This window comes from Streptopelia decaocto, assembly GCF_964273445.1.
Source record: "Streptopelia decaocto genome assembly, chromosome: 1".
Lineage (NCBI taxonomy): Eukaryota > Metazoa > Chordata > Aves > Columbiformes > Columbidae > Streptopelia > Streptopelia decaocto.
This window is the reverse complement of record NC_138663.1, coordinates 12,151,036-12,174,052: the sequence shown is the minus strand read 5'-3', so window position 1 is coordinate 12,174,052 and position 23,017 is coordinate 12,151,036. Positions and strand designations below refer to the sequence as shown.

At 36.8% G+C, this 23,017-nt stretch overlaps 1 protein-coding gene across 1 annotated transcript in view; it reads right to left on the bottom strand.

The window, feature by feature from the left end:
• SEMA3C (semaphorin 3C) overlaps positions 1–23,017 on the bottom strand; it is a 123,662-nt gene that overhangs the window by 26,164 nt on the left and 74,481 nt on the right. Inside the window, exons 5-11 of the mRNA XM_082045430.1 lie at positions 21,702–21,821; positions 17,823–17,913; positions 13,928–14,047; positions 11,810–11,952; positions 9,651–9,765; positions 7,560–7,629; positions 4,668–4,812 (exon numbers count right to left, since the gene is read on the bottom strand). Coding sequence (XP_081901556.1) covers positions 4,668–4,812; positions 7,560–7,629; positions 9,651–9,765; positions 11,810–11,952; positions 13,928–14,047; positions 17,823–17,913; positions 21,702–21,821 — 804 coding nt within the window. The remainder of the gene's footprint in view (positions 1–4,667; positions 4,813–7,559; positions 7,630–9,650; positions 9,766–11,809; positions 11,953–13,927; positions 14,048–17,822; positions 17,914–21,701; positions 21,822–23,017) is intronic.

The window sequence follows — 23,017 nt, the reverse complement described above, 5'->3', positions numbered from 1 at the left end:
TGTTCCAGCAATGGGAATGAAGTGTTTGAATAGCTGTGCTTTGAACTCACATCAGTTCAGATAAAACAAACATAATCATATTTTTGCACTTTCAAAACCCATCTTGATGGCAAAGATCCATACTTCTGGACCTATTTCCACATTCTTTATGTTCCCAACTGCCTGTTGAAAAAAAAATCCAAATAACTGGTATGGAAAGCTACCAAACTTTTGCAGATAGTTAGTTATAGATTTAGTACAAAGGCAAAAGGTGAAATCTGATATTAACTGTAATATGTTCAATATCCTTCTAGTTACTGTGTTGATTATGAAATTGTAAAAGAGCCTGTGGCTCATCTTCATTTGAAAAAAACAATGATAGGGAGTTTATAAGGGAGTCTCATGACAACTCATTTATGTCTGAGAAGGCTGACCATTCACAGGATCTTGTTCACACTTTACCCTCTGCAGAGGTTACTCAATACTCTGGATGCTTCTTTAAACATAATGAAAAACCAGCCAAACAATCAGCCCTGAGGCATTCTGGACCTCATGAGGAAATAAAAGCAATCTTAGAATGCTCAAGTGCTTACTGAGAGTGAAACTAAAAGAAGACTGTGGGAAGAAATTCTGGAGCTATGTCAGTAACTGGTACAATGTTCTGGAGGTACCTGTGCTACTTTACATTACTTTTTATTCAGCCATCATTACTACACTTCTTATTGTGGCTTCTAAACTTTCTTTTTACCCTTTAGCAGATTACTGAGCTGTGAAACTCTACTCGCAGTATTGGAGTATTCAGAAGTATTCAGTATTCAGAAATATTTCAACACAATATTTTTCCAGTTGGAAAATGTTAATTTGTTCAATATGAAGCATTTAATGGAAACTTATTTATTTTGATGAGGACCATTCTTACATCTAGGATGGAATTTCTGGTCAAACCAAACATAAAAATAGCTTAGTAGCTTAGGGAGAGATTTACCTCACCTGACTTCTACTGTCTCCAAGTCAGGCATTTATTCTTAGCCATATAGATTTCCCCTGTAGTCAGTAATTCAGACTGGATACCCTGCTTTTAGATGGCTAAAATTACATAAAATGAATCACACTCTGAGAGACTAGGAAACTCGCTCTGGGTATATGAGTCATGTGTTCAGCTACCTGATGTGAGCAAATGTTAGAATCTGCGTCTTCACCTCCCAGAGGATCCCTTTAACCACCAGGCAGGAATGCACGTTCTACCCTTGATGCTAAAAACTGTTCCATCTTCTGTACGTAAAAAACTATTCATTGGGCAATACCAGGAACAAAGTAGAGATGGGACTGCACCCTAATCCCAGGCTTTAGAATCACCTTCTGTCTCAATTAAGATTTAATTATTTATACAAAGTAGAATAGGTCTTTAAAAGAAACTGCTCTGGAACAGTTACCTTCAGGAAGAAGAACCAGAACTCAGCTCAGGTATAGGTCTCTTTTTCCATCTGGCATCCTTGACAATTAATTCTTCTGCACTCTTATTTATCCTGAGGGTTTTGTTTTCATTCTTGTTAGAAATGACACTACATGATAGCCCTCTAGGTCCTCACAAAATTGAATTCTGACCGTCTTGCTTGCTCTACTCTTTCCCTAGATGGCATTTCCATCCAGTCTTCCAGGAAATGTGTGGAACTATCTGCTAAGATTAGCAACAAATTCTGATAAAAGAACTGTCTTCATAAATCTGTAGGCTATTGGCAAGAATATTCTACTTGGTAGTGGTCTGTCAGACCCCAGTTCCTCTCCAGAGAGATTCTGTTTCATGAGCAGTTCAAACCACACTTTCCTTTCCTGCCCAGCTCAGTGAAAAGACTTTCTCTGATACTTTCTGTGTCTTCCATTCTTGACTTGGAGATCATAAGACCTTCGCCTGTGACTTCCTGAAAAAATGTCTGTGCTATGGCTCACCCCAGTATGACCCTAAAAACTTCCATTATATTGTTGTTATGAGCAAAGCCTTGACAAACATCTTTAATCAATTAATTATTTTGCTATGTCCCGTATAAACCAACGATGAGCAAAAGATGTTACTGAAGAATCCTGTAAGCTCGCCCTTTCCTGGAGGGATTGAATGTGTATCCTCACACCTCATTCAAGGGCTTGGCTACATCATGATTATGTTTACAGTTGATCACCACACAGTTAGGTTGCAGAGAAAAAATGAATTCTTTAATTTACAGCATATTCCCCAACATGCGTAGTTACAAAAACTATTTCTGTAAAGCCTGAAAAATGGAAACTATCCTGAAACATCACTGAATTTAGTAGCAAGATGCCAATTATGTAATTTTTTCCCCTTTCTTTTTCCATAAGTAAGTTTTGCTTGTGGAGAAATAATAATAAAAAAAGGTACTTAGTAAAGGGCAGCCAAACACCGTGGAGCTGATTATGGCCAAATGAACATATTGCTTTATTTAATCCTACTGAAACTATATCTAAGCCTTTTCACTGCTTATTCAATGCACTCTAACATTTCTGCCCAGAGGTTTAGTATGAATATCTCTTTAGGCAACTGTAAAGTAGGAATTTCCAAGTCATATAAAAAGGCAACCCTGTATAGTCCAGCATCCCAGCAGTTGCAAAAAACCTGCATTCCAGGGGAAAAAGCCTAATGTTCCACAGTCTGCAAGCATGGCTATTCAAAGTCAACCTCTGAACACAAATTTTGAGCAGAAAAAAAATCCCCACGTCCTGATTTTTACAGATGCCTTGACACAAGTGAAAAATAGTTTGTGTCATGCATTTAAAGGTGGTATTTTTTGGCAGTGAAATAAAAGCAAAGCCAAACAGGTCCCAACTAAGCAAATATACCTTTAAGATATTGTGTTGTGACTGAATTGCCAGGAAGCACAGAAAAACCAATGATCAGAAAACCAGCAATGATCATCTTAAAAGAATCTCTTTTGGCTTTATTTTTTGTGTGAGGTACGATCTAAGAATTTATCTTCAAATTCAGAGTTCATTGGCATATCTGAAAAATCGAGATAATTTCTGTCATCATGTTAAATCCAAATCTCAATTTTCTTTTTCCCTTTTCCTTGTGCTGTCCAAGTTCCTTAGGCCCATCTGGAATGCCTCATAAGGCTCCATGAGGTGAACCAAGAATAACATGGCAGTGGTTGAGGAAACACATGCAAATACAATATTCTAAAGCAGCAAGAAACTGTGAAATGTGACTAATCACAAGAGCCTGAAACTTCCTGTTTAAATGGACCATTTATTTTCTATTTCTTTTTTTTTTTTTTGCAAAGTTTAAGCTTAAAGCCTCAGTAAATTCATGAGATTAGAGCTGTATGAATTAATTGCAAAGCATTAAACCTTAGTGGAATATCAGGTATTGATTAGCTAATTCTAGAGATCTGGGAACATGAACTCCTAAATCTTTTAGTCAGTAATAACTGCACTAAAATGTCATGGAGAATTGTGTGAACAAGGAGAGCTATTCCATGTATCTGTGCATTAGTATATGACAGAGAACGATGTACAGCACAAAGATGAATATGATTGAAACATTAACATGGTTAAGTGTTCTTGCAGTGACTTGCAAAATTAAAATAAAATTCAATTTCCTGTGATAAATGAAAAAGCAACAAAGTATTAATCTAAAAAATAAATCATAGCTACATTGTTGAGAGATGATCTATGATTCTGTGTATACTACTTTAATTCTGATACTTAAGAAATAGTAAGAAGACTTCATAGGAGTCAATAAAATGTCATGCTACCATACTTCATTTAGCAAATATGGATTTAGAGAAGATTCTAGAGATGGTTCATATATTCTTCATTAAAACTAGAAAGATCAGACTTCATACTTCTGCTATATCTAAATTAAGAATAGTGGAAATAAGTAAATAAATAAATAAAGACAAAAGTGCATCAACAGCAATTTATATACACCATAAAGGTGATTAAAATTTTTGTTTAAAATCTTTCATGGGACATTTTTGTAAAACCTGAAAACAGAGCTAGCTCTAAAGGTGTACCGAATTTATTGGAAGATTATTACTACCCATGATAAAGTGAAAGAAAGCCCTGAAAACTTTTCAAGGTATACAAAGGCATTCTTAACAAGGAGGATTTCTATGAACTGGTGGGTGTGAAAACTCATCTATTTCAAGCTCTCTCGTCTAAGATTCAGTGCCTGACAGGGTATCAGACCTAGTCAAATGGCAAGTCCCAGAAGCCTTGTTCTCCTGCTGCATCTTCCAAGTAACCCCGTAGAGCTGCAAAACTTTACAGAACTATGGAAAATTCATACACACTGAAGACAGACTTAGAGACATTTGGTTCCAGACTGCAGAACACACAACAGTGTCCTTGTATGCTTACTTATTTAACTATCTTTCATTCAAACATACACACAAAATGTAAATGCACATGCAAACATATGACTGCCATCTAATGAAATAATTCTTGCAACCTTTTCAGCAGAAACAGCAAGAGTGATTAACATTTTGTTTCTTTCTAGAAGATTTCCAGGTACTACGTGATTTGTATGGCAAGCTGCGAAGCAAATAAAACTGTTCTGAACAGTAACTAAGAGTCATAGTCACGTATAGTCCATTCTCCTAGGATAAATAATATTTATTTATGTATTAAACAAAGACAAGTAATTGGCAAGCCTGCATAAACATCTTCGTACTTACAGTGCCAGGTCGTGGGTATGGAATTCTGCCCTGATATGGAATCAGCTGGTGGTTTGGGCCCTCCTTGTGTGCAAATGGCCCATTGAACACGGTCTGGATGTCTGATAGATGATACACACACACAGCTGAGCCTTTAAATATGGAGCTGGAAGACAGTAGGAAAAAGTATTGCAATGTACCAACTTTTGTACAGCTTTTCCATCATTTTGCACGGCCCAATGATGAAAGATACCTCTGAAATAATATATTTAATAGAATTTAATGCTTCTGTAGCATGGATTTAATACATTTAGAATCAACTAATCTAGCTTTCCAACATACACTATTACTCCTTAAGACTCCTAGAACCTTTTTGAACAGTGAACTAAAAAAAAGAGGGAGGAAGGTACCACCCTACAGGCAGAATAAGAAAATTTCTTAATGTTAAATATAAAAGAAATATAATCTGGGCTCAGTTAAATCAATGGCAAAAATATTGCTGACTTCAGTGAGACAAGAGTTTTATAAACTTTGTACTGCCAAGCTCAGCATAGGTTTCCAGAACTCCCTACCTGTATATTAACCACAAGACCTTCACGAGCCTCCTAAAATACATGGCTAAAATATTAATCAAAACATCCAGCACAATTACAATTAGCTAGATTATTATAATCTGTTGGCAGCTTTTCTAAGCAAAATGAGGACAGGTTGTGGCTTTAAAAGAATTACTCCTATATAGTCCTCAAATCCACCCACAAAACTGATCTTAGAAAGACCCTTTCAAGTGGGTTGAAGTTTGATTCTTCCTGAGGAGAACCTGGGGGGTCATCACCTATGAGAAGAGCCTATTTTTCCACCACTCTGGGTTCAGCAGTGGTCTCAGATGTCTCTTCAGCCAGCACAAGCCTGAGTGGCCTCCATCACCTCATGATGATTAGTGCACTAGGAAAATAATTTCCAGAGTGATGCTAAAGCTGACTGAAGTTAATTAACTCCTTTTTTTTTTTATTTCTCTCACTTCATGTGAGGTTTGGGATATTTATCTTAACAAAGTGGAAACTGGACAGTCTAAACTCTGTCTGATGTTAACTGTAGGATGAAGATATGCCAAGTGACCCTCTGTTTTCAATTGAAAGAGAAAAAAACACTCCAGAAACAAACTGAAAACATTAGACATAGTGTCTAAACAAGGAAAGTGTGATCCATATTGCCCTCGGCTATATATGGATTAGCAGAAGGAACCTTTTAGATGGATTATGGTATTTTAGTGGAAATTTTAGTAGGTATTAATAGGTTTTAAGAAATGTATTTAATCTTTCCAGATGTTTTATTCTAGATTTACAGCAGATTATGCTTCCAAAACAATTTGTTTCAATATTACTTGGTTTCCTTCTGTATGGTTTAGATAAAGGTACTAATAGTTACTATTTGCTTGGACGTTTCTCTCTTGCTGCTGTTATGAGTTGGAGGTCTACAGAACCGAATATAAATGAATTGCTAAGGAGTAAAAATAATTAAGATCGCTGTATGTAACTAGGTAACACATACAATCTACAGTCAAGCAAAGAGAAAGCAAGCATAGACCATGTGGTTAATGATATCAGAAATGCATGAGTGTAAAAACTCCAATAGAGAGAGAAAACAGCTTGATAGCCAGGAAAATGTGAAGTTTTCTCTTTGTTGTCACCTTATATGGTTCTGTGATTCAAACCTCATTTCCACTTCAGGAATACCAGGAGAATTAGGTAAAAGTGTTTCCAGCTCAGGCATGTTGCATCCACAACCTAATCATAAGTGTGGTTTTATTGCTAAACATAACCTCAGCATTTTCTCTTTTTGTGCAGTAGGAATAATAAAATGTAGACAGCACCAGATGTTTACTAGCTATGGGATTCTCTTTTCACCAATTAAATATCATAAAATCATATTTTCCTGGCTGGTTGACACATTTGAGAAAGCAGATCCCTGGATCCACATGAAAAAAAGACAGAAAAGTTTGTATCGGGAAAAAAATATTTTTTTGTGCAAGGATTCCTTTACTGGAAATTTCCATTAAAGGAATTACTAGTAAGAAGTTAAATAAATTGCTAATTTGATCATATAAATGAAATTAAATTTTAAAACAAGCAAAAAGACCTCTTTGAAGGTAAGTAATAACAGCTAAATAATACAGGATAGCATATCAGAAATCACTAAGCAGTAGCTCTGCTGTGGTGAGGGGAAGAGAAAAGTAAAATAAATAAAAGTAAAGCTGGCAGAATCTGTTGGTCCACCTGTTGGTTTATCTTTGTGGAGAGTTTCAGCATAGTCAGCCATATCTGGTACTTCCACTGCGCTTGGGAGCACATTGAATGCTTTCTAAACTGGGAAGTAAGTGAATACTACAGACTGATAATGGGGAGCTTAAGCCTGCGAGGAGGTGATCAAATGCCATATCAGCTTGTCTTTTTGTAGCCAACTGAAGTTGACACGGGTGATTTGCCATCTGTGCGATCATCTGCCAGCTGAGAGACTGGAAATGATTTGTATGAATTCATGTAAGAATTCCCGGTTTGATCCTTTGGGGTGCTGGATGTCCTTCAGGAGGTGTTAAGTGCTCTCAGATGCCACATGAGTTCACTGTGTTGAAGTCATTTAGCTTTCTGCTGCTGACGGAAACATGTGGCCCTTCACGGAAACGCTTTCCCAGTGCCAGCTGACAGTGTGTCAGGGAGCAGTTTGCTCCAAGCAGCAGAGCTCTAACACGGGTATGTCTCAGTAACGATGCTTAGACCGTTACTCCCGCAAAAAATGGCCATCGCTGACATACAAAGTTGCACAGGACAGCCTTTACCACAAACCATCACTTTCAGTTTTCATGTAGAAAACTGTGCAGTTCAGAAAAGTAATTTTTTTTTAAATCTCCTCATTTACCTTGATGTTGTAAAAATTCCATACACAAGCGTTGTTCTGGGGTTATCTGTCTCTAAAAGAAACACATCCTCTGTAAGAAAAGGAAGGAAAAAGAGAAAACATTTTGAATGTTAATAAAAAATTATTTCCCAGTTTAAAGTATGATTTTATTCCTGCTGAAGCCAACAGTAGTTTTATCTCAGACTTGAATGCGAAAAAGCAGACTTGTCATATGAATGGAGCATATACATAAATCTAGCACTTGAACATTACGAAACAGTTTTGGAAATGAACTCCACGCCATCTAGTTTTATGAAGACAAAAGGCAAAGATTTTCAAACATGTTCAGGATGCACGTCTCACATTTCTCTCAGCTGGGTCTCATTTCAACAGGTTGCTCAACAGTAGGCAAACATTTAAGTTGCAGTAGGTCAAAGACAGAGAGTTCCGACAGACAGATATAATCCAAAGCAGGACAATTAGGTGTTTTATCATCTAGTACACACTCTAGATGCCATCACTAGCTCATTTTCAACACAATATGCATGAGACACAGCTTTGCAGTGAAGGCACAGAGAGATGTAAATCTCCCAGCTTCTGTTCTGTAGGGATTCATTGACTGCACAATGCAAAACCTGCTCACTGAACTGAATTTGCACACCATTACATCTTTTTTACCCTTCAGTGAAAAAGACTTTAATTTCTGACAGATTTTCCTTACAAATGTTTTTACTAACACTAATCAAACTACCTCTTAAATTTATTTTAAAACACGTAAGAAGACTGAACTGTTTGAGCTTTTGTCATAAAATCTGGTCTTTAGCTTTCCATAAATTTATGTGGCTCCTTCATTAACTCTCTGAAATTTTTAAACTTTCTGTTAAATATATCAGAAGTAAAAGACTTCATCATGCAGGACTGGCAGTGCTACATACTTCTGTATTATACATGAATTTCTAGCTGTAGTTGTATTCTTCCTCTTTGCTACAGGATTGTGCTGAGAGCCCAGCATGAGGACATTGTCTCCTATTCTGGATGGTCCTCCGTTCTATCATACAGAAAACTAAAAGCAGTTGTCCTGCAGTTTTGTTGAAGAGGAGTGGGCTGGTAAATCACAACTCTGAAAGAACCAGTTGCTGTGGCAATGCCTGAAGGCACTAGGAACTTCTGAAATTCAGTCTTCCCAGCACCTTGCATATTTATAGTTACTCCATTAGGATCTGCTCCTAGGCCCATCATGTTGTATCAAAACTTTGAATCAAAGCAAGTACACCAAATGTAAAGACATAAAGCAAAAAATACTCAAAACCCCATTTGCTACAATGAGAATCAGGAACAATGACAGAGAAAAAGGAGAGAGATTACAATGGAGAGAAAGTCAGAATCAGATGCAGCCACAGTGTGGGGCCCAATAGCTATTTAAATTATTTATATTTACACACATCCCAGATCTTCCAATACCTGAATTTAGAACTATGACTTTGTATGTCACAGCTGTGGACAACATAGAATTTGAAACTTTCTAATAATGTTGTCTGGCACTTATGTATCAAGATATGCATCTATTAATTCCTTATACAGCTTGTAACTGTTGTATGGAATATTCACGGAATATTTATTCAATGTATTATTGCTAGTGCCAGTAACAGGATTTATTAGTATTATCTTGAACTATCAAATTGAGGCCTCTACCCATCGATCAAAAAAAGAAAAACTGTATTGCAGAAAAGCTGTATGTTACACAGTGGTATAAGAAAATTTTTCAAAGGGATGTATGTTAAAAGACCCTCTATCATAATCCTAACTAGGAACAAAATAACAATAGTCTTCACTTCCATGTTCTCTTCCAAGTATTACCTCTTTACATATATGATTTCTTTACATAGTCAAGATTACTTTTATTTCAAAGATAATGCTAATTACCCAGAGAGATTTATGAATAATATTTTCATTTCCTGTCATAAAACTGCAAGGGGAATTTTGTCGTGAATTTCTACAAGGCTAAGATTTTACTGTGACAACTTGACTAAAGAGTTGCATGAACATCAATAATTAACAATTCACAGGGTGCAAGATTTAGATAGAACTTTTAAAGAGATTTTCTTGCCATACCTAATTCATCAAAATATGTTTCTGTTCCATCTTCATCCATTACTGAGCATACAAGTCTTGCTTTCAAGAATGTTGTCCACTTGTTCACAAGGCTACGCTGACCACCTGTGTCATTCTGGAAAGCAATAATATTTTTAGAAAAAAAAAAAAAAATACAACACAGTGAACATTTTACTGGGCTTTCCCACATTTTCTTCAGGTCAATTTGACCCATCATCTCAAGAATTATGCTGTCTTATTTGTTATTAAAAAGCAGATATGCCTAAACAAAATCCCCTAATCTAAACGCTCCAGAAAAAGGAAAAACAAGAACTAGTTTTCTGAGCAGACTTTCTGTGCTGGGCTAGCAGGCTTGGGAGGGTTGGGCAGTAGATTTTGTGCAGCAGCACTGTGTGTAGGTGTGACTGGGAAGGACTGTGGAGACCTGTATCATTTCATGACATCTAGCATGAAGAAGTCCATGATACCTCTTAAAGGTCTAACAGTCCTATGGGAGGATGTATCTTCTAATCCTAGCAGCAGTATAGCTGCATCTGACCTAGTAAGCCATGTGGGCCCATGAGTTGGATGCTCTCAACCAAATTCAGAAATGATGGCTAGCATGGGTCAAGCTGGGTTTGCACTGTTGCAAGTCCTGCTAGCTTGGTCCAGAGCTGGCCTGGCCACAGCTCGCTCAAGGATCTCTCCATCTCTCTCCAGTGCAAGGTGGAAACAGCAACTGCTAAACCAGATGGTGCAGCTCCTGCCTCATTCTGCTGGTGAACATCTTAGATAAGTGCAGTATCTTCCTAACCGCATCACACAATGTCACCCAAGGAAAGGGAAAAAGGAAATGTAGAAGCTAGGCAAACCTGATTTCGGTGTAATGCTGTGCATGCTTCACTGGTGTTCCTGGAGCTGGTAATCAGACCTTTTGGGTGACCCACAAGGTGTCTTTTAGGGGGGTTTCTTTTGGTACCATTGCATAAACATATTTGGCCAGTCACAAAGGTGTTGATATATGAACATTTGAATACAAGTTTACAAATATGGCTGGCTCAGATTTTTTTTCATTGGCTTTGGGATTCTGCTACTGGCTTCAGCGTAAGCCTAAACAGGCTGAGGCCTTTCAGAAATCATCTGGACTTCATTATTACAATAACAATAACAAACAGAGCTATAATTGTGTGAAATGTCATCTTGCAAAATACTCAAAAAGGCATTTGGACACCCTCACAAAAATATAGAAAACAGAAATTATAAAAGAGATCACATGCCTCATCACATTGCTAGGGAAGGAGTTTAACACAATCCCAAACACGCCCTTACACCTATGCACAACAACACAAAGCATCAGATTCTAAAGAAGACTCAGATTGAAGACAAGGAATACACAAACACTCACAACTACATTCCTGAACCTTTCAAAAAGAATGAATAAAAAGGCTAGCAGTAATTATGCACTTATAATTTTTCTCTGATCAAAATAAAAAATCCATTTCAACAGAAATATTAATAGCTTTTTCAGTAATTTTTCAGCTACAGTTGATATGTTGATATGAAAAAGGAAATAGAGACAATGAGGAGCACTGTGATAATAAATTAAATACTGCACAGGAGTAGCCATATTTCTTGAATTTAATTTTCCTGTGCACATTTGTTAAGTTAGGCTCACACATACATCATTGCAAGAACTCAGAAAGGACAGATATTGTAAAAATGAAAACAATATTTGAAAGTTAAATCAACTGATTTAAAAGCTTTGCTCTGATATTTCAATGTGTTTCAAAGATTTTGAGTGTTTGTGTGTGTGCACACAAAAGACTTCACTGTCTTATTATTCCTTTTTTCTAAGCAAAGAACATACTTCATTCATGCAAGGATGGCAACTTTGGAAATTCAACACTGGTAACTCCTCCAAGTCAGTCAAAGAGATAAACAAATTTCTAAATATCTTAATTTCTGTGTCATTATAGTTATAGCCAGATGTACATATCATGTTCAGACCCAGACCCTATCTGTGTGTTCAGTAACAGCTCTTTTTAATTACGAATGTGGAAGGTAAACCAGGAAATTTGTTTCAAATTTAAATCAAAGGCTTTTCAGTCATTTCATCTTTTAGCTTATCATATCACACTAGTAGCTTGTCCCAACAACCTGGCAAACATAATAATTCTTACTGGGCATATTCTTGCAATCATTGAATGAATTTGCTTTGTGCTGCCACTGTTGTCTGTGAGTCTCTCTTTGAAGAAGAAGTAGATTTTGGCATCGTTGGGGTCAGTGCCATCTGGGATAACATGAGCATCCACAAAAATAGGCTCTGAAATGAAACAGCATACCAAAAAGATGAAACCAAAAGATGTATCAGTATAATCAAATAATTATTTGACAGTTACAGACTGCTTCAAGGAAATGCTACATAATGCATTTAGGGGTACTGCTGTGGCAGGTTAGGCTACATGCTCTACCCTCATGTGTGGATATACCAGATTTCACCAGGTAAATGTCTTCTTGATGTCAGCCTTAAGTTTCTGCATCCTCATATTTTATCCCACAGCAGATTTTCAGAAAAGTAATTCAAGTACAGAAACAATAGTACTAGATTACTGCAGAGATTCAAAGACTTGGAGGAATAAGAAGGAAGAACCACTGTGTTACCAGGGCACTTAAGGAAAGTCTCATGGAGGCTAAATATGAAAGTAAGGTGCTGAAAGACTCTTTAGGAAAATAATAAATAAGGTACTTTAAAAATGCATGAGAAGACAATAGCTGTTGGAACACTGAAAAAAGCAAAATATGCAAATGCTTGAACAGCATTTGAGTTAATATCAGAGGCTGATAAAATACTGTAAAGAAACACTAGTGTAATATAAAATGTAATGTAATTTATAATAAAATGTACATTATGACATGAAGTTGACTATGCACTAGTTTCTTGCCATTCCTTATTAGGCAGCCAACCCTGTTGGTGTCAATACCTGCAGGATGTATGTTTTTGGCAATTTCCTATGCTAAAATAAAATGGATAGTAGTGAGAGTGCTCAGAGGACCTTCTCCTTTGTCTGAAGGAAGAAGTTTCCTGCATGAAGGCTGTGTCTTTTCAATGATCATACAAGATTGCTTGATCAGTTGAAATCCAGTACAAATCTTCAAACAATCTGATACAAAGGTTGGATCTCCAACTTTAGACTGCAGCATTTTTCTATTCATGTAAGCCCATTCTCAATATAACAAGTGTCATGACTCTGACTCTAAAAGAACATGGAAATAAATTGTGCTTGTCAAGTACTTGTTCTGAGTATATGTAACAGGCAGATTTTTCAGAAATTAAGCTTTTTAATGGTTCTATTTTCCTAACTCAGTTTAGGGTGCATACTTTGGGGTGTGCAGATAAGTGTAAGAATATATAGCAAACAGAATAAAAAATAGAAAACAGACATAGTTTCCCATTCATAGTGAACTGTATTTATTCTGATTGCAATCCTGTGAGTTCCCTGTATTCACAGCCATGCAGGAATAACAAGAGTCACCCTAAAAATAGTCAAGACAAAACCACAATAATATAACTTTTATACCTGAAGGCTTTTTTAAACTGGAACTGCTATGTTAGTTTCTCTGTAACCTTTGACATCTATCTCTGCTCAGAGGGCTGAACACCATTTTAATTCAAAATAATTTATTTAGAAGATGTCTTCTTACCAGTAAAGTCAGGGAGAATTTTCACATTGACTTCAGTGAAGCCAAGAGAAATTGTTTTCCTACTGTGTTTTGCTAATTTATTTCTTACCACTGAAATAAATGGTAATAATTATCACTGACTTCTCTGATAATAGGACTGTCTTCTGCACATATTTTGAAGGCGGTGAGTCTTCTGTATAGAGTTGGACCAGCCCAAATTAAATGAAGTTGGTAATTCATTAGAAAAAAGACTTAAAATCAAGCAGTCTAATTTAAGGCAATGTCTGATGCATTGGAGGTGAAGAAGGCTCTTCCACAGAAGTCAGATTGTCTGACCACTTGCCATTTGGAAAGTTTTATATACTTTCCCTTTAATAGCTTGGTTCAGCCTTAATGCAAAAAAAGGCCATCAGGTGGGGTAGTCTAAGAGGTTGGCTCATGTAGTGAATCCTTTCTGGATTTTCTACAATATGTATTTACACACATTTCTTCATGGTTCAACTCCGTAAATTAAATTCAGAGAAAAACTCTTTGAAAGAGGAGCTCTTTATTTTAAAAAAAAGAAAGCAGAATCTCTGTGAAAACCATTAAGAGCTTGGGTAAAACAGTCATCTCACCACTCAGCCACTTGGAGTTGTGCTGGTCGGTTCGCACTGCATTCCTCCTGGTCAGACTCCGAAAAATGGCTGCATCCGTCCCCATGAAATCAATATACATCCCTGAAAAAAGCTCTTCATCTGCAAAGATTGAAATGAAAGGGACAAATCAAATGCATTGTTATGGCTTTTGGGAAATCCATATTCACTTATCTATTTTTATTTTAAACTCAATAGCTCTTTATTTACACAGGAGTCTATACAGATAAATATTGGGTCATGGAAATGAGGATTTTCTCTCATTTACAAAGACAATATAGAATGCACAAGAATAATCAGATTTTGCTTAAAACTATATAATTAACAGCAACAGCAGAACTGTACATCAGACTAGTATTATCAAAAAGAATCACATTCAGTTTTTTAAATAAGTACTTCAAAAAGCTTCTTTTGATATGGGAGTAGACAAAATGACTGGGCTGAATTTATTGCTGGTGTAAACTGGCACAACATCTATTGCAGTCAACAGATCAGTGCCAATTTTTAGCAACAGTATTTTTAAGGTTGCCTCAGGCAGCCTCAAGTGACTTCATTATTGCAGAGGCCAGACAATCATATTATTGAACTTTATACAGAGAAATAAGGAGCAACGATTATCCCCTTTTATGTACTTGATTCTAAGTATAGGGTCATTATGCTTGAACAGAATCAGACACGCAACTCTTAGATTAACAGAACTATGAACTTTAGCTCCCTGTGCAGGGCTGAAAACTCAGGCCAGCAGTCAGGATGTATATCTGTGTTTGTGCGAGTCTGCGTGTATGCAAAAATACACGTATATATAATTATAATTCTAATTACATATACTACTATCATTTTCTACTCCGTGAATAACCAAGCAATTTCCACTGACTAATGACAATGAAACCCCAGAGCAGAAAACAGTAGCTAAAATAAACTCTCAGAGTGGGAGTGGTGGCTGAATACATTCCAGTACAGCTGGGTCCTTTGATTGATGTTTTTGTCTGGATTCCTGGACTACCCATAGAGTGTGGTCAAGCTGGCAAGGTTCAGAAGCACTTGAGGCTATTTTTATGCTCTGTGTGTGTGTGTGTGTGTGTGTGTGTGTGTGCATCAATATGGAAGACTACTGGCTCATGAGAAGATTAAAACTCTGTAGGTTTTGTTTTTTTACTGCTGGCTACAGCCTGAGCTGAACCCCTGCAGAGCAGCCAGCAGCCTCTCTTCTGCTCTCATCTCTCCCAGTGATGACAAGATTCATACACAGGGGATTTGAACAATGCTTTTGCTGCATGTTTGTGAAGCATTTACGTCCTGAGCATGTACTGACAGAACGATGTTAGATCTATACTGATTTATGACTGATTTTGTATACTGGTCTTGTTGTCTCAATTCATCAGACCTTTATCCTTACGAAATAAATTGTCTGAAAGAGATCATGATTATGGTTCACCCTAAAAGTTATGTACAGCTCCATGCATATACACATGTGCATACACTTTAACAATCGTACTCCACTATGTAATTTTAATCCTATTACATATCAATGTTATTAGTTATGTCTTAAGCATTCCCAGCATCTACTTGATAATCATGTATTAGATGACATCTGTCAACTCCACATCCTTTGGGTTAAATTCTTAAATTCCACACAGCGCTTGGTCTGCTCAGCACAACCAGTTCACATTACTTCTCTTTGTTATTGGGGGAATTACTGAATTGATGAGGTATGCCTGCTTTTATAAATATCTCAGAATCTTGGTATGGAGAGAGACATGTATCCTGCATGTTAGTTATGTCAAGCGTCTTCAAAGCACATTTTTCATTGCTTTGATGCAAAAGTATCTTTGTACAAAGGCAAATTGTATCAAGTTCAAATTTGGTTTTATAGCATCACTTTCCCTTGAAGGATGAATCAGATTTCCTGCTGTATTCTAGGTCAGTGATGCTCAAAACTGTCAAGAAATTGCAGTTATATCTAAAAATGGTTATGTTGTTGAAGAGTCACCCAGTCTGGCAGTATTTCCCACCTTCTGAAGTGAGGAGAAGGAATTCCTCCTGCAGAAGAATGCTCAGAAGAGAGTCCATCAGTTTAGGCCTTGCATTTTGACTTAAGCTGAGATTTACAAAATCTTCCCTTTTCTGATATGGATATTCAGGCTAAATTCTGTTAAGTTTAATGTTTTTGAAGTGATTGGACTTTGTAGTATCAGGGAGAAAGTACAAAACTCAATCTATGGGACTCTTTTGAAAAGGAATGCAACCTTTGCAGAATAATTTAAACTTTGTAGATTAATTACATCATGAAAGATAAGTAAAACACTAGGGATGGCCTCTTCAGTCACATAACTGAGACATCAAGGAAGTTAACCTGAAGTCTACTAAGAAGAACAAAGCTGTCACAGATGTATTGAAAAATAGCTTACTGTATATACAGTAATTCAGAAACAATGTACTTTTATGTACCTTAATGGTGTTTCATAGAATCCAGAAGGAACAAGGATAAAAAACCTTGTTTTTTAATGACAGATGATTCACTTAAAAATACCAGAACAGCAATGAGTAGCAGTGGATTAATCCAGCACTGACTTTGAGCAAACATTTTTTTTACACAGTGAGTATCTGTAAACATTGATCATAGATCACTGATAAGATAAAGATATAAGTGAAGCCAAGGTTCAGAGACATGTCTAGGTAGAATTTTCCTGTCTTCTAAAGGTGCTTCAGTGCACACACTTGTGAATGAAATTACTTGTCCTCTGTAGTAAACATATTTGCAATGGCGAATTAAAAAAAAGAAAAAAGTTAAATTATATTTTAACAGACCATGTAGCATAGATTATATGGCACTTTTTTAAGCTCCACAAGACTCCAACTTTAAGGGAATTATCTGGCACAATATCTAATTGTCGTTTATTTCAATGGAAGAAACACACACACTGTGCCCTTGTAGACCTTGGATGAAATATGCAATACTTGTGTGCACTAAGTTTTATTTGCTAAGAAAGCCTGAAAAATCTGTGCAACTGCTGTTTCCTTCATAGCAAAACATATAGCAAGGAGTAGGCACATGTTGAAAAATCAAGCCTTTGGTACAAGAAGTCTGTGAGCATGCAGCAAACATAAAAGGTTGGGTTACACTATATATATATGTAAGATGGTAACTCTTGGTTGAAAAAAAAAATCTTTTACTGATGACTTAGGTTGCATAAAGTGTATGTCCCCTTTGAGTCTTCAGTTAGGAGTGCAGTAGACACTGCAGTTATTCTTTGTATGGCATATATCTTACAGTCACTGAGTCCAATCATCACCAATCCATAAGAATATTTGAGGTGTGTCAGTTGTACTACTTTCTGGGCTTTCAAATGGAAGAAAATTGCAAAATTGGTTGGGTATAAAGCCAACTGAAGAGTGAAGAGCCTAGCAATAGCTGGTGGGCTCTACAGCAGAGATGACAACAAAAATGAAATTCAAAGTAACTAAAGTCTTCAGGCTTTCTTTCCCTGGCTACTCTGAGATTTTACAAATAATTAAATGAGACACAAGTGCTGTCAGGATGAACAAGGTCAGAAACTGTTCAAACATGAAATGCTAGACAGGGTAATGAAAAGTTGAAACTGACCCTGGGAAAAAATGTGTAAGCTGGAAAAGGGACAATCTTGTGTTTTCTGCTTCTCCCCTTCAACAGCTCATTTCTGCATCTCATTTGTACACCCACCTTAGCTTCATGAGAACCTTGAAACAAGGATGGACTCAACCCTTTTGCCCATCAGCCAGACAAAAGGCTCCTTGGAGGCTGAATTCTGTGTCCAGCTCATTTCAGCCATCCAGTCAATCCACACCATGCATGATCACACACATTTAGACCTCAGCAACTTGGGGTATCTTTACTTACTGATCATAACAGACACCGTGTTCACATTAGGGTTGAAAGAACAGCGTCCCTTCCCTGATTCACACTTGGAGTCGATCTTGAAGATTTGTTCCTGCAATGTAGATTCGTGTGTCACTTCTCATTTAAGAAACCATCAGATGTAAAGTGATTTTTATGCTCAGCCGTTTCTAGTATCAACAGTTCTCAACACTACTGGGCACTTTTGCTGTGCTATCAGCAGTTTAGCTTTTCTATTCAGAATTTCATCATCTTTTTAGACAAAGTTTTCATTGGTACCCAGTTATTTTCATGACTCTTGTTATAAATTCAATACACTGAAACAGAGAATTTTTCCCTCTAGGCAGTTATGCTTTGGAGAGGTTTACTGACCTCTGCAATAACATCTGTGGAGATTACTTCTGGTTTTTTGAAGTTATTTATCATTTGCTGAATACATGGTGTTACTGTCTAGGATATTATAATAAACCTACTAGAACAATAATACGTAGTAAAGAAAAACCTTTTATGACAACCATAACTTGGTGACAGTATAGATCATTTGCTCTTTCCTGAGCTATCAGACCTCCAAAAATCCCCTAAATCATGCTTATTTTTTTCAATATCATCTCTTGGATTATGTGTAGAGCTCCACTTCAGTAGTGACAGGTGATTTATCAATATATCTTGTTGTAGCCTGAAATCTGTTGGAAAATTTTGCTGTTTAGGAATCTCGGTATAAAGCTTTGTTTATATTTTATGTGGTGTATAAGTAGGAAATTACTATTTGGCAAAGTAGAAGCAACCAGGATTACATCTTGAAATGCAAGTAGTCTAAATATCTTTAGAAAATTCACCCAATTTGGAGCACCTCTTCACTTCTTGATTCCCAGCAATACTGAAGAGCACAATATGCTGAGCAGGAGGAGACTCAGGTTCAAGTCCATTCCCTAAAACTATAGCCAGTAAGGGCAGAGACATTGATTTGTCAGATCTACTCACATACCATTGTATACCAAACAAACAACTTGCTCCTAGCCTCCTCTAAAAAATTCCTAATCTTTAATGAAAGGCCTAAAGACACAACTGCAGAGAAAAACAAAAACGAAACTAAAACCCAACAACACCCAAACTTAAAACATCCCCATTTCAACAGAAAAAAGTAGCTGATGAAAACTCAAAAAAAAGTCTTCTGTGATGTAGATGCCAATGTATTAATTATTCAGCTAAGGGCAGTAACTCTTATATTCCCTATAACAATTAATGTAAATCACGGGGGAATGGGGATGCCACACAGATCACTGAGCAGCCATTTGGCAACAGGGAACTGGAGGCTCCACCACCCTGAAACACTCACCTACAGCAGGAAGTTTTCATACCCTATTATGCCCAATCCCTTTTCCCCCTCTTCTGTTTTGCCTAATTTAATCACAGAGATCTTGTCTACTTCTTCAGTAATAAGCAAGCTAAACAATATTAAAACATAAGTATGAAGTTTCTAATATGATCTTGGGGTTTTTGGTGTTGTTTTACTTCTAGATTAATATGCAGCTTGATGTTAATCCATATTTACTATATTATACTACTACTTACCAATTCAAAATGCCCACAACTGCACGATTAAATTAACTCCAGGATTACACTTAATTTTCATATATATTAAACTACTTTTTAGCCTATAATTAATTCACATAGTGATTACGTTTCCTTCTATTTATATTTATTTTGACATTAGAATATATTTGGGTGAATAAGAGGGTCATTACTAAAGACCAAAGCATCAAGTGTGCCAAGCAAGAAAATTAATTATTTTTTTTAACCTCTATTTCAAGGAAAAGAACAACACTTTGCCTCATCAAGGAAGCTGCCTTTTTTGAGATTATGTAGAATCATGGAGACAAAAGAGCAAACCAAGTTTTCTAATGATTGTTGGATACGATTCTTACTGTCAGGCTTTGTAGCTTCCAGAGAAAAACAGATGTGCTTTCTAAAATATCTATTTTGTATGTGCAAAAACACCCTTATATGCATGGAAAACTGTGCAAAATTAAAGGTGAAATGATAAAAGCAGAGAAAAAAAAAGAGTTCTCAGTAGTTCCATCAGCACTACATAGTTCTTTATTCTGGTCTATTAATTAGTTGTGAACTGATATATGCAAGGAGTTCAAAAGGAAATGCTTGGTTTTAAACTGTTATGCTATTGTTGGCCTGTACAGTAACGGCTTTGAGCATGCAATGCCTACAGTCAAGTGTCTGAAAGACTCCAGACGTCTGAAACAGCAGTTTATTTAATCAATTGATCATAGGCATGTAGCTATACAGACAGGCTAAGTGAAGCCAATTCTGCTCTTCCAAGACTTGTTCCTTTATTTTTAACTTAAGAAATTGAATATCTTGCGTCATCATGAGATGTCATTTCCCACCCTTCCCCTCCCTCCCACTCTCTTTTACACAAACCCTAAAATAATGAGATTCAAAGTTATCTGGGCTACAGTACTAGTACTTCAGCTAATAAAGGAATATTGCATTAATTAGAGACAAATGAGATTGCTTTCTATGTTTTAAATAATTTGTCAAGAAATAGGACAATGCTGAAGAAAGCTGACCTCAGTTTCAAAACACATCAAAATAAGTTAATGCAGACTCCACTAACCAAAAGGATGGATTTACTTGTTCAGTTCTGCTTGCCTGTGTTTTAAATCCAGGCCTATGAACCTCTACTTTTAGATCATTCATTAGGACTGAAGTTGCAGTGATTCAGACTACATACTCTGTTAAGGAGGCTGGAGCCAGGTAGGGAACTACCAAAAGTCACTGAGATCATCCCATGCAAACCTACCTGGGGAAACAATGATTTATCACCTCTCTGGCAGCCTCTGCAGTAGTCTTGGGTCTTGGCCAGAATTCCCATCCCATTCCAGTGAAATCAATGATGAATTTCCCAGTGTCTTCCCTAGAAGCCAGCCCAGCTTTTTAAGCTGCCCTCACATGGCAAAGCTCCAGGTAGCACTCTTTGATCTTCCTTCCCAACACATCTGCTTCCACATTCTACAGGAAAACATACTGCACAACCCTGGGCCTGCAGACATGAATCTGACCCAAAAGCTACTGAGGTGCTGGATCTCAGTTAGGTGGTTTTCTTTCTCCTTCTGGTTGCTTAATTTATTACCTATTACATTTGCACATAAACAAACATTTCATTTTCAAACCAGGAAACTTGGACAATATACTTATGAAACATCTGGTACTTTGTATATGGAAAATATACAGTGAAACTGAACTTAGAAAAACTGAAGATCTATCTAGACAAAATGAGATTTACACCCTAGAAGATCTCACAGTGATGAGAAAACTTACTGACTTCATCACAGCAGAATATACTGGAGCAAAAACTGTGCAGCAGATGAAAGTTGCCTGAACTGGGATTGCATCTACTGGGTATTAAGTTGAAGTGCAGCAAACCTTCACATCCCTGACTAGTTGGCCAACTGAAGGGCTTCTCCCAATAATAAGTAACACATGGATGCTATAAAAAGTGGACTGCATAGTTTACTTTTTATCTAATTGGCTATTTCCTTTCAAGTTTTTCTTGGCAATTTTTCCACCAAACAGTAGGAATGAATTCACCAGACAACCTCAAATAAAAAGTAGTATCAAATGCAGCCCAGCACATGGTATGACTGTGAAATTGTGGACAGCCATCATATTTGAGGCATGGCTTTTGATCATGGCTTTGCTTCTTGCTGGTAGCAGGTCAGTAAACTATCTTTGTTATTTTTCTATTTAACGTGAGTGAAGGAATTTATTTGGATCATTGATTTTGGCATTTTCAAAATTTAGAGGTTTGCATAACATGAGCAAGGCCCACCACAAAGTAAGGAGATAAAATGAAAAGAGACTTACCTCAGACCTGCGTCCTCTGTTGACATAAACACACACGGGGCTGAAGGCACCGCTGCCGCAGACATACAGGTGTGTGCGGTTGTACGACTGTATCACACGCACAAAATTTCCACAGCCATGCTGCAGGGAATACAGGAATAAATAATCTCACACTGGGAAATGCTATTAGATGTTATGAACTTTAGGGAATAGACACAGTTTATAACTTAAGTAGTATCATGAAAACCGTTGTAGACTTCTATTTTCTTTTCATGCCATTTTGCCTGCTCTGGGAACTGGGCATTGATAGAGCACTAGTTATAGAGGAGTGCATGTAACTTCCCATCTCCACACAGAAATACAATTTTCATCCACAGACTTCTCTGTACCTTGCATGGGAAGAAGCATAATCTCTGCAGGAAGTACCTTTATAAAGTAGGAAGTAACTTTATAAATTTTCCTTAAGGACACCTACAAAACAGTCTCTTCCTTTTTTTTTTTCTCCCCTAATTTTTTTATGATGGCTGGGGATAATTAAAAAAAAACAAAGTAAGCTCAAATCTCAGATCCCATTATTTCTGTGAAAAACTTATTTTCAGAGCATTAAAACTCTGAACAACACAAAGCAAATTTTCAGTGAACTGTTGCTTCATATTGAAGATGATTTGTAACACCTTCAAATCAGCATGAAAATTAAACCAGAATGCTAAGTGCCGTACAGTTTCACACCACCCAATTTACAGTTTTCTCCTTCCAGCATACCCCTTTCTTCTCTTGCCTTTTCCTTTTTTGACTATGATCAATTGTTAATGTACTTTACGTCGAAAATATTTTTCTTACTGAATATTTTTCTTTCTGAGATCTCAGAACAGTCTTCATATTAAATCATGCAAACCTTTCACAAAAAGACAGTGAGAACTGCATATATTTTGGGACCACAGGATTGGAAACTGTGCCATCAGTCATCTTTGTGAAAATCAGTGGAGTTAATTCTTGTCCAGCATACCGCACAGTTTATTTATATTTAAAGGCATTCATATTTTTGGTTCAGCAGGAGCAGGTACTGCACTACAACATCTGAAAACTAGTGCATAACTGTAGGTGCTTCAGAGTTCATGGAAAGAGTTTCTCTACAGGGAACACTGCATATCTTCAGTGAAGTGTTAGCTCTAGTTATATGAAAAAAAAATCCTTTAACTCAGTCAAAATATATTGTTTCTCTAAAGCTGAGGGCTGTTCCTAAATGTTTCCATTTTCTCATATCCAGCTATCTTAGTTTGGCTCAGAAATGGCTTTAGTAATGTCTTGATATCAAAATTGTGTGTTTCTCAGCAGTA